Source organism: Melospiza melodia, chromosome 7, assembly GCF_035770615.1.
Source record: "Melospiza melodia melodia isolate bMelMel2 chromosome 7, bMelMel2.pri, whole genome shotgun sequence".
Lineage (NCBI taxonomy): Eukaryota > Metazoa > Chordata > Aves > Passeriformes > Passerellidae > Melospiza > Melospiza melodia.
In genome coordinates, this window is record NC_086200.1 from 31,285,022 (window position 1) to 31,302,277 (window position 17,256).

The 17,256-nt window shown below is 54.2% G+C and overlaps 1 protein-coding gene across 3 annotated transcripts; it reads right to left on the minus strand.

The window, feature by feature from the left end:
• Positions 1-178: 178 nt before the first annotated feature.
• HOMER3 (homer scaffold protein 3) lies at positions 179-15,285 on the minus strand. Of its 3 annotated transcripts, XM_063161219.1 has the most exons (10): positions 15,121-15,137; positions 8,734-8,872; positions 6,343-6,499; positions 5,518-5,649; positions 4,891-4,998; positions 4,604-4,725; positions 4,057-4,213; positions 2,659-2,769; positions 2,281-2,361; positions 179-1,652 (listed from the first exon to the last, which is right to left on the minus strand). In XM_063161219.1, the coding sequence occupies exons 2-10, from the start codon at positions 8,745-8,747 to the stop codon at positions 1,464-1,466; spliced, it is 1,071 nt and encodes a 356-aa protein (XP_063017289.1). In that variant the 5' UTR covers positions 8,748-8,872; positions 15,121-15,137; the 3' UTR covers positions 179-1,463. The 3 variants fall into 3 exon arrangements, with proteins under 3 accessions (XP_063017289.1, XP_063017290.1, XP_063017288.1); XM_063161220.1 differs by lacking the exon at positions 8,734-8,872 and having other exon boundaries at positions 15,121-15,285; XM_063161218.1 differs by lacking the exons at positions 8,734-8,872; positions 15,121-15,137 and adding an exon at positions 14,734-14,867.
• Positions 15,286-17,256: the final 1,971 nt, after the last annotated feature.

The following is a 17,256-nucleotide window of genomic DNA, read 5'->3' on the forward strand; positions in this document are numbered from 1 at the left end:
TAACTCCCAATTTTCTGTAATAACTCCTGAGTTTCTGGGGTCCCCCAGCCCCTCAGGGCACCGTCCCCATCTCTGTCCTTGGCCCCAGCTGGGCCCTGTCCCACACATCAGGACATCCCTGGGGGCTTCTTCCAATACGAAAAGGACCAAAAAAAAGAAACAAAACCCCAAGAGCAGCTGAGATTTGCTCCATTTAATTTCAATTAACCTCACAGGTGCCAACCCAGCAGCTTGGTGCCCTCAGGGATGTCCCTTGTCCCAAATTCCCCGTGCTCAGCCCCAAATTTCCAGCAGTCCCGAAATCCTCTGTGCTCAGCTCATCCGAGCTGTGAAACCACAGAATTTCCTCTGGGGAAATGCAGAATTTTCCAGAGTTCTCCTCCATCTCCGCTGCCCTGGGATGTGCAGGGGCTGGGAACGCCCAGGGTGGAGGAAGAGGAGGAGGAAGAGGAGGAGGAGGAAGTCAGTGCTGGCTGTGCCCAGCCAGGGGAGCAGGCAGGACCTGCCGAAGGCAAACGGTTCCTAAAAAACGACAGAAAAATCAACCCCAAAGGGCTCGGCCCCTGCCCTTAGAAAATGTAAAAACCTGGGGGCAGCTGTGGGGCCTGGCACCCCTGGGCACAGCTGGCACCCCTGGGCACAGCTGGCACCCCTGGGCTGGGCTCAGGTGCTCCGTGGAGAGGATTCGAGAACTTCAGGTGCTTCTTGGAGAGGATCTGGGGGTTCAGGAGCTCCCTGGAGAAGATTTGGGGGCTCAGGTTGCCCCTGGAGAAGGTCTGGGCATTCAGGTGCTCCCTGGAGAGGATTTGAGGATTTCAGGTGCTCCCTGAAAAAGGTTCAGGGGCTCAGGTGCTCCCTGGAGAAGGTTTGGGTGTTCCTGTGCTCCCTGAAGAAGAACTGGGAGCTGAGGCTCTCCCTGGAGAGGATTTGAGGACTTTGGGTGCTCCCTGGAGAGGATTTGGGGGTTCAGGAGCTCCGTGCCCTGCTCGGCGGCTCCCTGGGCAGTGAGTGCCCAGCCTGGTGCCCGCTCTGGCCGGGCAGCTGCTGGTGGGTGGCAAATCCTGCCCGGACAGGGCCGAGGCTGCTGGGTGCCCACGGGAGCTCTGGGTGGTGCCCACAGGAGCTCTCAGTGCCCAAAGGATCTTCCTTGCTGTCTGCAGGATCTCCCAGTGCCCACAGGAGCTCTTGGTGCCCAAAAGAGCTCTCAGTGGTGCCCACAGGATCTCTCTTGGTGCCCAAAGGATCTCTCAGTGCCCACAGGAGCTCTTGGTGATTCCCTCAGGATCTCTGGGTGGTGCCCACAGGAGCTCTCAGTGTCCAAAGGATCTTCCTTGGTGTCTGCAAGATCTCCCAGTGCCCACAGGAGCTCTCGGTGGTGCTCAAGGATCTCTCAGTGCCCTCAGGGTCTGTGGTTGGTGCCCAGCCCCATCTGAGGTGCCCCTCTCCAGGGCTCTCGGCCCTGCTCAGTTGCTCTCCACCAGCTTGGCCAGGCCCTGCCTGAGCTCGCTGAGCTCGAAGATCTTCACATCCATGATCTCGGCCACCTTGGTGACCTCGTGGTGCACCCTGTCCCTGTGTGCCAGGCTCTCTGCCAGGCTCTGCTCTGCCAGCTGCAGCCGCTGCTCCAGCTCCGCGTTGCGGGCCTCCAGCTCCTGCGGGGACAGACGGACACACAGACACACAGACAGACTGCTCACAGCCTGAGCGCCACCCCAGGGCCCTTCCTGAGCCACTGGGTCCCTGTCCTGGGTCACTGGGGGTGAGCTCTGTGCCCAGCCCTGCCTGCGGGGTGAGGCTGTGGGAGGGCAGCTGTGCCCACAGGGAGCCCCCAGCCCGGTGGGGCTGGCTCTGGATCCCCCCCAGCCCGGTGGGATTGGCCCTGGATCCCCCCCAGCCCGGTGGGATTGGCCCTGGATCCTCCCCAGGCTGGTGGGGTTGGCCCTGGATCCTCCCCAGCCCGGTGGGGTTGGCCCTGGATCCTCCCCAGGCTGGTGGGGCTGGCTCTGGATCCTCTCCAGGCTACTGGGATTGACCCTGGATCCTCTCCAGGCTGGTGGGGTTGGCTCTGGATCCCCCCCAGCCCGGTGGGGTTGGCCCTGGATCCTCCCTAGATGGGGATCCCACCCTGGATCCTCTCCATCCTGGTGGGATTGGCACTGGAGCTGCTCTGGATCCTCCCCAGCCTGGTGGGATTGGCTCCATCACAGCCTGGGCAAAGCAGGGATGTCCCCAAGGTGCCGCCTCCCCCTTTACCTGCTCAGGTGCCACCTCCCCCTTTACCTGCAGCTTCTGCAGCGTCTCCTCGCGCTCGCCCTCGGCCTCCCAGCGGCCGCACCTCTGGCTCTTCAGCAGCTGGATCTCCTGGGGAAAACGGGGCATTTGTGATTGGCTTCTTGCAAATATTGGAGTGAATGTTGCGTGTGTTAGTGTGAAAAGTGTGGGTTTATGACTGGAGGCCTCTTCCAGCCTGGTGATTCAGTGAATTCTGTGATTGAGGGAATTCTGAGCTGCCAAGGTCCTGAGCCTCTCCACCCCAGCACGTCCCTGTCCCTCAGAGCTCTGATAGCTGGGGGGTCTGACAGGTTTTGGGGGCTCTGACAGGTTCTGGGGAGTTCTGACAGGTTTTGGGGGCTCTGACAGGTTTTTTGGGGTTCTCACCTCATCCTTGGCCTTGAGCAGCAGCTCCAGCTCCTCCAGGCTCTGGCTCAGCTCCTCCTTGTTGTTGTCACTGGAGGAGTCGGGGGTGCCCTGAGCCTCCAGCTCTGCCACCTGCAAGGTGAAATCATTCCCGACCCCTCAATAATTCACTGCAGGGTGAAATCATTCCCTCGGCAATCTCCTGACCCCTCAATAATTCACTGCAAGGGGAAATCATTCCCTCAGGAATTTCCTCACCCTCAGCACCACCACCATGGTCCGCCCTCCCTGCAAACCCACCTGGCTTTCACCTGGCAGCTCCTGCTTGGAGCTGGGAGGAAAACAATTCCAGAATGGGATCACGCCCATTTTGTGGCTCAAAAAACCATTTTGTGCTCAAAAAAACCCACTTTAGAGACCGTGCCTGTGCTTTCTGCAGGAATTGTGCACTCCAGCACAGCTGGGCTGGCTCACACCCAGCCCCTGAGCCCCTCCAGCTCCATTTGGAGATCTCCAAAAGCTCTGGAGCTGCTGCAGAGCTGGGCTGAAGGGTTTGCCCAGGAGAGCTCCCCTGGAAAATGCAGCTTGGTGCCCTGGATTATTCATGAGCAGGATTCATTTTTAAAATGGTTCTGTTCTTGCTGGGGCTGCTCTGAGCTCTGCAGACAGCTCCGAGGAGCTCACCCAGACCGGGAGCAGATCCTGCAGTTCCCTGAGTGTCAGGGCGGCCAGAACCAAAACAAAATGTCCTGATTTTGAACACCAAAATGTCCTGATTTTGGGACAATGATGGAGGTGTTTCACTGAGCCAAGGCCCCGGGAATCCTGAGGGAACGCTGGGGGAGGAATGTTGGGAATAACACCGGGGAATCCTGAGGGAGGGATGTTGGAAATCCTGAGGGAACCCCTGAGGGAATCCTGAGGGAGGGATGTTGGGAATAACCCCAGGGAATCCTGAGATAATCCTGAGGGGTGGATGTTGGAAATCCTGAGAGAATCCTGAGGGAGGAATGTTGGGAATAACACCGGGGAATCCTGAGGAATGGGTGTTGGGAATCCTGAGGGAACCCTGAGGGAATCCTGAGGGAGGGATATTGGGAATAACACTGGGGAATCCTGAGGGAGGTATATTGGAAATTCTGAGGGAATCCTGAGGGAGGGATGTTGGGAATAACACTGGGGAATCCTGAGGCAATCCTGAGGGAGGGATGTTGGGGATCCTGAGGGAATCCTGAGAGACAGACGTTGGGAATCCTGAGGGATGGATATTGGAGATCTTGAGGAAGGATGTTGGGAATCCTGAAGGAACCCTGAGGGAACCCTGAGGGATGGATGTTGTCGGTCCCGAGGGAGGGATGGCGGGTGCTGTCCCCCAGCCATGCCCACCCCAGCCCCCGTGTCCCCGTCCCCCGGGCTCACCCGCTGGCGCAGCGCCTCCGTCTCCTCCTGGTAGGCCGCCAGCTCCTTCTTCCACTGCTCCACGCTGGCGTTGGCCTCGTGCAGCGCCGCCACCAGCTTGGAGTTGTTGTCCTGCAGGCTGAAGAACTCGGCCTCCCACTGCACCTCGCTCACCGAGCTGGGGATGGAGGGGAAAACATTCTGAGACTGGTTCTGGGATTGATTCTGTGAATGATTCTGGCATTGATTCTGGGATTCTGGGATTGATTCTGGCATTGATTCTGGCATTGATTCTGGGATTCTAGAATTGATTCTGGGATTCTCTGATTCTGTGATTCTAGGTTTGATTCTGTGATTGATTCTGGGATTCTGTGATTCTCTAACTGGTTCTGTGAATCTGTGAATGATTCTGGGATTGAGTCTGGGATTCTGTGATTCTGTGAATCCAGCCCAGGCTTTGAGCAGCAGGCAGAGAGAATGGAAAGTGCAGAACGGATCAGAATAATTTGGGATGACAAAACCGAGCACCCAGCCCTGGCAGAGGGGAGAGTTTGGGGCTCAGCCTCACCCCTCGGAGAGCATCTTCTTCAGCCTCTCCTTCTCGGTGCTGATCTCCACGTCCGCGCTCTGGCTGCGGAACAGCTTGTCCTCCCCGGGCCCGTTGGAGCTGATGATGGGGCTGGGCAGCACCTGGGGGGAAAAGCAGGTACAGGTGATGAGGATGGGGCTGGGAGGAAGGACAGGTGATGATGATGGAGCTGGTCGGCACCTGGGGGCAAGGACAGGGACAGGTGGGCACCTCCAGCAGGGTCACCTCCCTTTTCCTCCCCTTTTCTCCCCATTCCCCAGCCTCACCTGGTGGGAAGGGAGGCTCAGGGCAGGGTTGGTGAGCTCAGTTTTGTCCTGGCATTTCTCCCTGGCCACACGAGCTGCCTCCTTCACCTCCTGGAACTTCTCTGCAAACTGCAGGGGAAAGGGAGAGTCACCCTGGGGCTGGGGACCAGCAGAGTAATATAATACAAACTGTATTTATATTATAGAAATATTATATAAACATATAATACGCTATATATTATATAAATATATAGTGATGCTCTGCCTGCCTCGTTTAAAACACTTCTGAATTTCTCTCCAACACCAAAATTCAGGGATTTGATTGAGTTTGGCACTCGGGGCCGTGGGCTCAGCACAGAAGCAGCCCCAGCTCCATTTGTGGTGCCCAAACCCCTCTGCAAACACAACTCCAAAGCTGTTTTTGGAACTTTTGCACCTTGAATTCCATCCCAGCCCGGTGAGAACAGCACTCAGCAGGTGCCTGAGGATCTTCTGGAGGGGTTTCTCCAGGGGAGGGTCACTGAGCTCACCTGGGAAGGGTTCCCACAGGTTTCCCAGGCTCCTGAGCTCACCTGGGACAGGTTCCCCAGGTTCCCAGGTCTCACCTGGCTCAGGATCCCAGGTCTCCCCATGTTCCCCAGGCCTCACCTGGCTCAGGTGCTGCTCGGAGGCGAAGCCCAGCCCGTACACCGTGTTGGCCCTGCTGTCAGCCCACTGCCCGAACTTCTGCGAGGTCTTGGTGAACGTCATGTTGGGGGTGATGGTGCTGTTGATGATGGCCTGAGCAGGGGACAGCGGGGCATCGATCAGGGAATCCATCGGGGAATCATTGATCAGGGGATTGATCAGGGCATCAGTCAGGGAATCATTGATCAGGGGATTGATCAGGGCATCCGTCAGGGAATCCATCAGGGAATCATTGATCAGGGGATTGATCAGGGAATCCGTCAGGGAATTAGTCGGGGAATCAATCAGGGAATTGATCATGGAATCATTGATCAGGGAGTCAGGAGATCAGCCAGGGAATTGATCAGGGAATCAGTGAGGGAGTCAGGGAATCAGGCAGGGGATCAATCAAGGAGTCACGGGATCAGCCAGGGAATTGATCAGGGAATCAATCAAGGTAGTCATGAGATCAATCAGGGAATTGATATGGGAGTCAGGGGATCAATCAGGGAATCAATCAAGGAGTCAGGGACTCAGGGAATCAAACAGGGAATCAGGGAACCGATCAGAGAATCAGCTGCTTTTGTGAGGGGAACAGCTGGGGTTTTTGGGGAAAAGCTGCTTTTTGTGGGGGGAAACTGCTTTTCTAGGGCCACAGCTGTTTTTTAAGGACACAGCTGCTTGTTAGGGCACAGCTGCTCTTTAGGGACACAGCCGTTTTTCAGGGGGACAGCTGTTATTTCAAGGACACTTAAAGCCGTTATTTCAGGGACAGAGCTGCCAAGCAGTGCCCGGGGCAGTGCCCACCTTGGTGCCCCCCACGCTGATGATCCTGTAGACGCTGCGGGTGGCATCGTAGAAGTAGGAGACGGTCAGGGCGTGTTTGCTGGCCGGGATCCAGTTCCTCTTGGTGGCCGGGTCGATCTGGAACACGTGGGCCCTGGTGCTGAAGATGGGCTGCTCCCTGTGGGATGGAAACCGTGGGTTCACAGGGGCAGGATTGCAGCTGAACTTTATATTGAAATTCAGATCCACCAACAGGGCTGTGAATCCTGACTTTATAGGGTTAAAATTTCAGCTGAGGGTCCTGATTCATATTGAAGTTAGATACACCAACAGGGCTGTGAATCATGATTTTATAGGGTTAAAATTTCAGCTGAGGGTCCTGATTCATATTGAAGTTAGATACACCAACAGGGCTGTGAATCATGATTTTATAGGGTTAAAATTTCAGCTGAGGGTCCTGATTCATATTGAAGTTAGATACACCAACAGGGCTGTGAATCATGATTTTATAGGGTTAAAATTTCAGCTGAGGGTCAGAGCCAGTTCATATTAGAATCCTGATTTTATAGGGTCAGGATTTCAGGTCAGAACCAATTCATATTGAAGTTAGATACACCAACAGGAGAACAGGGCTTTGAATCTTGATTTTATAGAGCTAAAATTTCAGCTGAGAGTCAGAACCAATTCATATTGAAGTTAGATACACCAACAGGGCTGTGAATTGTGATTTTATAGGGTTAGGATTTCAGCTGAGGGTCAGAACTAATTCATATTGAAGTCAGATACACCAACAGGAGAACAATGCTTTCAATCATGATTTTATAGCATCAGGATTTCAGCTGAGGGTCAGAACCAATTCATATTGGAATCCTGATTTTATAGGGTTAGGATTTCAGGTCAGAACCAATTCACACTGAAGTAAGATACACCAGGGCTGTTGAATCCTGATTTTACAAGGTTAGGATTTCAGCTGAGGTTCAGAACCAATTCCCACTGAAGTTAGATACGCCAGTGATAGGTTGGTGATTATTAGATGCTTAAATCTGTTGTAGAAATAACAATTTGAGGTAATTGCTCTATCATGAGCTCCTTTGTGGAAGGAAGTGGAGCAAGGGAAGCATTACAGGAATTACTGGAAGCAGCAGAACAGCGCCCAGCACCTGGACTCTGTTAATCCATCACAAAGCAGGGGCTTGGATGGTGCCAGAGACCCGAGGAAGACATTCCTGACTTCATCCCTGGCCCAGTTAGAGACCACTGACCCAATTAGAGAGAAGAACCGCACACGTGTGAGGGACTAATAACCTCATTTTACACAGAGCGGGGATGGGAGGGGCTGGGCTGATGCAAATGGATTATTTTGGGAAATAAATAGAAGGCGAGAGCCTTGTGCAGCGCAGTCACACGTTTCAGAGCCGTGTGTGATTTCTGCTCTCGGCGATTCAGGGTGAGGGCAGCTGAGGGAAGGGGAAGTGCAGCAATTTCCTGCCTTGTTCCCTTCCCTCTGTCCCGGTCAGGTGCCAGCCAGCCCTGCAGGGGCTCTGCCCGGAACAGAGATCATTATGCAATAATCACAGATCCTCTGAGCCACGGCTCTCCCAGGAAAACCCCGGGAAGCTGAGGGAAACTCAGAGGAAAGAATTCCTACAATTATTGCCCCTCTTTCTGTAACCATTTATCGAAACAGGACAATCCCCGTGGCAGGGAGGAATGAGGAGACTCCATCTTATCAGAGGGTTAATTAATTACTTTATGATACTATATTATTCTATATTATATTACACTGCATCTAAACTGAATCTGCCAAGCACTCAAACCACCCTCACTGTGGCTGAGCAATCCCCACATTGCATTGTGCTCTGGCACAAACACAGGCACAGAAAATGGTAAGAATTGTGTTTTTCCTTTCTCTGAGGTTCAGAGAACGTGAAACCCAGAAATATTCTTGGGAATAATTGCGCCTTGCTTTTCTGTGTGCAGAGCAATGTGGGGCTATTTCCTGACAGGCCAAGGAACCAAACACCATCACTGTGGGTGAGCAATCCCCACATTGCATTCTGCTGTGGCACAAACGCAGGCACAGAAAATGACGCTGCTCCCTGCCCACCCCAGGGGCTCCCAGCAGCCTGTCCCATCAATCCCAACACCCTGGAGCTCTCCAGGGGCTCCCAGCAGCCTGTCCCATCAATCCCAACACTCAGCAGTGGAATATTTGATTTCCTCCCAGCCCTGGCTCAGGTTTCTCCCCCTGCCCTCCCTCTCTGCCCGCATTTCTGGAGTGAGATTCCGATTTCCCAGGCTCTGTTTCCACGTGGATCACGACCTATCTTTGGCACAGAGAAAAATGGCTATTTCTGCCCCCAAAGCCCCAAACGCCGGGCTGGCTTTGGGCAGGAGCCAGGCAGGATTTACCGGGTTGCTGACATTGGTTAGTAGGGGCGGGAGGCTGGCGCAGTTAGTGGGGCGTCCCCTCCTCCAGCAGCTGCTCCTCGGGGCTCTCTCAGCTGCTCTGGGGCTCCTTCCCAGCGCTGCCTCCACAGGGATTCATTCCCTGGCAAGGGAAAAACCCAAAGTTATTTGTGGTTTGTTATTCCCCACGCAGACAGGCACCCGCAGGGAGCCCCCAGGGCTCACAGAGCTGCTCGTCTGCAGTGGCTCCTCAGCACTGGACACGGTTTATGCCCTGTTGTGGGGGACATTTGGGTGAGCCGAGCACGGGGCAAACCCCCCTGGCTGCAGGGAAGGGGCCACAGGAGCCTCCAGGGCTCCCGGCCAAGCCCTCGTGGTGCTGCTGATGGAAATCCCTCCAGGAGTCATTGCTTGGGCACAGCAGCTGTTCCTGGGCCCCTGCCCGGCCTGGAGCCCTGTCCCTGTGTCCCCGTGTCCCTGTCCATCCTGTCCCTGTGTCCCTGTCCATCCAGGATCCTGTCCCCGTGTCCCCGTGTCCCTGTCCATCCTGTCCCTGTGTCCCTGTCCATCCTGCAGCCCTGTCCCTGTGTCCCTGTCCGTCCCGGAGTCCTGTCCATCCTGTCCCCATGTCCCTGTCCATCCAGGATCCTGTCCCTGTGTCCCTGTCCATCCTGCAGTCCTGTCCCCGTGTCCCTGTCCATCCAGGATCCTGTCCCTGTGTCCTGTCCATCCTGTCCCTGTGTCCCTGTCCATCCTGCAGCCCTGTCCCCGTGTCCCTGTCCGTCCCTGTGTCCTGTCCATCCTGTCCCTGTGTCCCTGTCCATCCTGGATCCCATGCCTGTGTCCTGTCCATCCTGCAGTCCTGTCCCTGTCCGTCCCAGAGTCCTGTCCATCCTGTCCCTGTCCATCCAGACCCTGTCTCTGTCCCTCCATGCCCTCTCCAGCTCTCCTGGAGCCTTTTTCAGGCTCTGGGATCAGCTCCAAGGTTCCTCTGGACCTTCCCTTCTCCAACCTTGGGCACCTGCAGGGTCCAGGGGCAGCCCCAGCTGCTCCGGGCATTCCACCCCAGCCCTTCCCATCACCTCCAGCCCGAAACACCGAGAGGGCAGGTGAGGACAGAGGGACGGGACAGAGGGACACTCAGGGGGTGACGGCCAGGGCTGAGCTGCTCCCCAAACACCACCAAGCTTCCCAGAGCAGCTCGGGGGTCCCCACTCCTGCTCCCCTCCCTGAAACGCTGACTGCCCTTCCCTGCTCAGGGCCACGGTGAAGGGTGGGTAAATAAATGTGCAAATAAAGGGATAAATAACGGTGTAAATAAAACCCCTGGCAGCGGGGCTGGCCTTGGCAGATAAGCGAGGAGGAGCAGAGCAAAGGCTGGCAGGACACAGATCTGGTGGCACTGGAGGGGATCCAGGGCCCTCCCCTGCTCCGGGGGAAGGGCACAGTCCAACAGCCCGGGGAGATTACGAATGACCAGTGAATATCCACTGAACGAGGGGACAGCCACTGCAGGAAGGGGTTAAATGCTGCGTTTTTAACCCGTTCTGAGCTGGAACGTTTAGCCTTGCGTTCTATTTTAAGGGTAAGGAAGGGGGGAGCTGTGAATCGCTGCAACTTCTCTCAGTGGGTATCCACTGAAAGAACCCCTTCTTTTAGCGAATATCCATTAAAAGCACCCCTGAATTTAGTGAATACCCTTTAAAATCACCCCTTCTTTCAGTGGATATCCTTTAAAAGAACCCCTTAATTTAGTGAATATCATTTAAAAGCATCCCTTGTTTTAATGGATGTCCAAAGAAGATCCAGGGATCCAGAGACGGTCCCAAGGAATATTTGCTATCTGTGATTTCTTATCTGTGATCTGTGATTTTTTTTATCTGTGATTTGTGATCTGTTATCTGTGATTTGTTATCTGTGATTTCTGATTTGTTATCTGTTATCTGTGATTTGTTATCTGTTATCTGTGATCTGTGCCCTCCGTTGTGGGTCTGGGCAGAGCAGCAGTGCCCCAGCAGGGCAGGGTGAGGAGAGCTGGGGACACGGTGACACAGGGCCAGGAGGGACAGATGGCACCGATGGCACCGAGCAGGGCCAGCACTGGCACCAGGCTGTGCCCAGGGAGCAGCGGGCACGGGAGGCGCCAGGGGCTGGCAGGGACAGGAGCCAGCCCTGCCACAATGTCACACGGGCTGTCCTGCCACAGATGTCACACGGGCTGTCCTGACATGAGTGTCACACAGCCAGCCCTGCCACAATGCCACACGGGCTGTCCAGCCCTGCCACAGTGTCACACGGGCTGTCCAGCCCTGCCACAGTGTCACACAGCCTGTCCTGTCACAGATGTCACACTGTCTGTCCTCGCTGTCCCCGAGTGTCCTGGCCTGGGCTCTGCCCTCCCACCCTCAGGGGCCTCTCCCTGAGCGGGGTCTGCAGGACAGGGATGGGTGAGGGGGACAGGGATGAGAGGAACGGGACAGAAAGGAGAACAAGACAGGAGTGAGTGTGAGCAGGACAGAAGTGAGAACAGAACAGGAATAAATGAGAGTGAGCAGGACAGGAATAAACGAGTGTGAGCAGGACAGAAGTGAGAACAGGACAGGAATAAATGAGTGTGAGCAGGACAGGATGAGCCCAGCGCTGGCCGTGCTGAGTCAGCGGAGAGCCCAGCCTGGGGCTGAGCCAGGCTCTGCCTGCCCTGCCCGAGGGAGAACCCTCAGGAATCCCTGAAGGAAAATCCCCAGCAATCCCAGAGGAGGGAAAGATCCCCCAGGAATCCCTGATGGAAAGATCCCCCAGAATCCCTGAGGAGGGAAAGATCCCCCAGGAATCCCTGAGGAGGGAAAGATCCCCCAGGAATCCCTGAGGAGGGAAAGATCCCCCAGGAATCCCTGAGGAGGGAAAGATCCCCCAGCAATGGCAGCCCAGGCCAGGCCGAGCCCAGCACCCCACGGCAGAACTGGGGCACGGAGCGGGGCCGGGAGCCCAACCCTGCTCCTCCTCCTCCTCCTGCTGCAGGGCTGTCTGTCTGTCTGTCTGTCTGCTCTCCTTTTATCTCCCTCGGCAGCCCCGGGAGCTGCTGCCTGCCCGTCTGTCTGTCTGGCTGCCTGTCTGTCTGTCAGTGCTGCCGATAAACTCAGCCCCAGCTCCTTCCCTCTGCCTTCCTTCCCCCCAAATTCCAGCCCTGCAGAGCCCCTGGGGCTGCAGGAGAATCCCTGACCCCGATCCCTGTCCTGGGCCTGGAGCTGGGCTTGGGTGACCCCGTTCAGGATATTCCACAGCCCAGGATATTCCACAGCCCAGGATATTCCACAATTTAACCCAGGATATTCCACAGCCCAGGATATTCCATAGCCCAGGATATTCCACAATTCAACCCAGGATATTCCATAGCCCAGGATATTCCATAGCCCATACCCACAATTCAGGATACTCCACAATTCTACCCAGCATATTCCACAGCCCAGGATATTCCATAATTTAACCCAGGATATTCCACAATTTAACCCAGGATATTCCACAGCCCAGGATATTCCACAATTCAACCCAGGATATTCCATAGCCCAGGATATTCCATAGCCCATACCCACAATTCAGGATACTCCACAATTCTACCCAGCATATTCCACAGCCCAGGATATTCCACAATTTCTACCCAGGATATTCCACAGCCCAGGATATTCCACAATTTAACCCAGGATATTCCATAGCCCAGGATATTCCACAATTCGACCCAGGATATTCCATAGCCCAGGATATTCCACAATTCGACCCAGGATATTCCATAGCCCAGGATATTCCATAGCCCATACCCACAATTCAGGATACTCCACAATTCTACCCAGCATATTCCATATCCCAGGATATTCCACATTTCAATCCAGGATATTCCACGATTCAATTCAGGATATACCACAATTCAATTTAGGATATTCCATAGCCCAGGATATCCCACAATTTAACCCAGGATATTCCATAGCCCATATCCACAATTCAGGATACTCCACGATTCTACCCAGGATATTCCACAGCCCAGGATATTCCACATTTTAAGCCAGGATATTCCACAGCCCAGGATATTCCATATCTCAGGATATCCCACAATTCAACCCAGGATATTCCATAGCTCAGGATATTCCACATTTCAACCAAGGATATTCCACGATTCAATTCAGGATATACCACAATTCAATTTAGGATATTCCATAGCCCAGGATATTCCCCATTTCAACCCAGGATATTCCACAATTCAATTCAGGATATTCCACATTTCAACCCAGGATATTCCACAATTCAATTCAGGATATTCCACAATTCAATTCAGGATATTCCATAGCCCAGGATATCCCACGATTCCTCCCCGGGACGCTGAACTGCAGAAGTGCTTTGGGGACAAGGTCTGCATTCCAAAAATGAATTTAGGGCTTTGGGAATAAAGTTTGGGAAGATGGATTTGGGGGTTTGGGGTACAAGTTTTGGGTTCCAAATCAGGATCTGGGGCTCTGGGTACAGGGTTTGGGTTCCAAACCAGGATTTGGGTACAAGGTTTGGGTTCCAAACCAGGAATTTGGGGCTCTGGGTACAAAGTTTGGGACCCAAATCAGGGTTTGGGTAAAAAGGTTTGGGTTCCAAACCAGGATTTGGGGCTCTGGGTGCAGGGTTTGGGTTCCGAATCAGGAATTTGGGATTTTGGGTACAGGGTTTGGGTTCCAAATCAGGAATTTGGGATTTTGGGCACAAAGTTTGGGATCCAAACCAGGGTTTCCCCTCCCCAGGAGGGTTCCCAGGCTGTGACCTTGGCCAGAGCAGCTCCAGGAACAGGATCCGGCTCTCCCCCATTCCCTGGGGATTCCTGGGCAGCTGCTCCGGCCCAGGGACAGCCCCAGCAAGGTCACACACACACACCCAAGGCTTCAAAACCCCAAATAAACGGAATTTTCTGGAATTCTGGAGCCTCCCGGGTGTCCCCTTCCTCCTCCTGCTCTGGGACACAAACGCTGCTACCGCGGAATGAAAATTTAAAAAAATTAAAATTTAATTTAGCAATTAAAATTTAAAAATCAAAGCCAGGCTGCAGCTCAGGAATTCTTCAACGATCCCAGAAAAAAAAACGCCCGGCAACGGGAAAATGAGAATTAGAGAAACGGGAAAATGAGAATCAGAGAAACGGGAAAATGAGAATCAGAGGAGTGGAGATTTAATATATTAACATATTGCTTTAAAAATAATTTAACTAAAATCAGCTCCCTGAAGGTGATTTTTAAATCTCCTTTGTAGCCAGAATTACGGAAATCGTGCTGGAATTTCAGAGTTATGGAAATTTAAAAAAAAAAAAAAGTAAAGGGGAAAATTTTTAAAAAGGAAAACAGAAAATTTTTAAAAAAGAAGAAAAGGGAATTTTTTAAATAAAGGAAAACAGAAAAATTTTTAAAAAGGAGAATGGTAAATTTTAAAAAAGGAAAAGGAGCCCCCAGGAATGTGATTTATCCAAAGCCCAGGCTGGGAGGGAATGATCTGCCAGGATTCCTCCAGACTCGACCGCACGAGAAACTCCAACAACGCCGGGTCCGAAAAGCGGCTGAGGCTGAGAGCTGGGACGGGACTCAAACCCAGCCTGAGCTCCTGCCCCGCGCCAAAATCCACTGAAATCCACCCAAAATCCACCAAAATCCACACAGCGCCACATCCCCGCAGCAGGATCTCAAACCCCAAAACCCCAAACATCCAAATCCCAAACCCCAAACATCCAAATCCCAAACCCCAAACATCCAAATCCCAAACCCCAAACTCAAACACCAAAACCCCAAACTCTAAAACCCCAACACCAAAATCCCAAACCCCAAAATACCAAATACCAAAATTCCAAACCCCAAATCCCGAAATCCCAAACTCTAAAATCCCAACACCAAAATTCCAAACCCCAAAATCTCAAATCCCAAACCCCGAAATCCCAAGCCCCAAAATCCCAAATTCCAGAATTTCCCTCCCGTTCGCGAACCGAACCCCGGGCAGTTTCCAGCAGCTCCCAGCCCCAAGCACAGCCGGGATCCATTTTCCTGCATCCAGAGCCGCCACAGACCCCACAAAAACCCGAAATTTGAACTCCGGGAAAGTTTTCGGGCGCAGCCCCGCTCCAGCCCTCCCGGCCCGGGTTCCGCAGATCCCGGAGCTTTCCCCTCCGCAGGAATTGATTTAAGGAACTTGCAGCAACTCGCCCTCGGCCGCCTCCCTGCCCCAGGAATAAAAGGGAGGCGAAACTTTGCAGCTGGAGCGCGGAAAAAAAGCGATTTAACCCTTGAGCTGCCGTCCCCGCCGCCTCAGAAGCGATGAACAGCGAAATAACAAAGGGAAGAACAAAAGCGGGGCAGGGACGGCGGCCGCGGCTCTCACCCCATCCCCGCCGGCACCGCTCCGCTCCCGCCGCCTCCTCCTCCTCCTCCTCCTCTTCCTCCTCCTTCTCCCCTTCCTCTTTCTTTCTGTCTTTCTCCGGATCCGGATGCTCTTTAAATTTCCTCCGGAATTTCACTTTGAAGCGTTGCAGCTGCTGCAGCTGCTGCTGCTGCTCCGCGGCACCGGGAGCGGCTCCGGCACCGGCACCGGGAGGGGCTCCGGGATCAGCACCGGGAGCGGCACCGGCACCAGGAGCGGCACCGACACCGGGAGTGGCTCCGGGCGAGGCTCCAGGACCGGGAGCGGCACCGGTACCGGGAGCGGCCCCGGCGCTGCTCCGCGGTTCCCTCGCTCCGTTCCAAGCGGGCAGGAGCGGCTGGATGGAGCCGGTGCCGCTCCGAGCCGTTCCGCCCCTCGCCCCGAGCCTTGCCCCGAGCCCGGCCGGCCCGAGCTCTTCGCTGCCCTCTCCCGGTCCGCTCCTGCCCGGTCCCTGCCCGGTCTCTGCCCGCTCCCTGTCCCTCCTGCCCGCTCCCTGCCGCTCCTTGTTCGGTCCTACCTGGTCCTGCCGCTCCTGCCCTCTCCCGGTCCCGCTCCTATCCGCTCCTGCCCGCTCCCGGTCTCTCCTGCCCGCTCCTGGTCCCTGCCGCTCCTGCCCGCTCCCGCTCCCTGTCCGCCCCCTACCCGGTCCCTCCCCGCTCCCGCCGCCCCATCCCGCTCACGTTTGGCCGCTTTTCCTCTCCCGGCTTTATTGGCGGCGGCGGCGGCACCGCCTGCCGGGACAGGAGATCGGGGCCACCGGGGACAGCGGCTCGGGGCCGCCCTCGGTGCCACCGCCGGCCGGGAGGGACCGCGGCTCGGGGCCACCGGGGACAGCGGCTCCGACCCCTGGAATTCAGAATGCCACCCTGGCAGCACCAACACGGGTGTGATAACCTGAGTGATAACCCAGACTGATAACACGGGTGTGATAACACAGCAGTGATAACCAGGGTGTGATAACCCAAATGTGATATCCTGAGTGAGATAACTCAGGTGTGATAACCCAGTGATGATAACCCCGGTGTGATAACCCAGTGTGATAACACAAGTGTGACAGTGTGATATCCTGAGTGAGATAACCCAGGTGTGATAACCCAGTGTGATAACACAGGTGTGATAACACAAATGTGATATCCTGAGTGAGATAACACAGGTGTGATAACCCAAGTGTGATAACTGAGATGTGATAACCCAGTGTGATAACCAAGGTGTGATAACATGTGTGATATCCTAAGTGAGATAACCCAGTGTGATAACCAGGGTGTGATAACCAGGGTGTGATATCCTAAGTGAGATAACCCAGTGTGATAACCCGGGTGTGATAACACATGTGTGATATCCTAAGTGAGATAACCCAGTGTGATAACCCGGGTGTGATAACCAGGGTGTGATAACCCAGGTGTGAATCCCCCCCTGCTCACACTCAGCCTTTCCCTCCTCCCCATCCTGCGCTGTTTTCCCTGTGCCAGGTGTCACCCCTGGCCCCAGTGTCCCCACCCCTGTCCCCATCTGTGTCACTTGTCCCTGTCCCTTGTCCCCTCCCATTCTGAGTTTGTTTAAAACCAAACAGAAAATCTCCATTTGATGCTGGATTTCCCCTCACCCTCTGTCACTTTGTCTGAGTTAAACACTGACAATGTTGAGTAGAAATGGTATTTATTGTTATTTTAGTATTTAGTGTTATTTTAGTATTAAAATATAAAAGTTTGAGTGTTTCAATGTAAACCACTGAAATTTAACCTCCTGCAGGGACCCCCCATCTCCTCCTAGAGCACAAGAACTCAATAAACCCCAAGATCTGCTGCTTTTAACCCCAAAATTCCTTTTTTTCCCCCCACACCTGCTCAGAATTCCTCTCCAGAACGGCCCCTGAGCCACTTTTCTGCTGCCAAGGACAGAAATTCATCCTTCAGCACTAAAAATACCCAAATTCACCTTTCATTTTCTGTTTTAAGCAGCTCATTAAAGGCTCCCCGTGCCCCTGAGGCCGCTGCAATCCTGGTTTTACCCTGGGTGCTTTAGCAGGTTACAAAACCTTGAATTCCAGGAGTTTTTAAGGAGTTATTGATCAATCCTGTTAATATAAAATACTGCTGT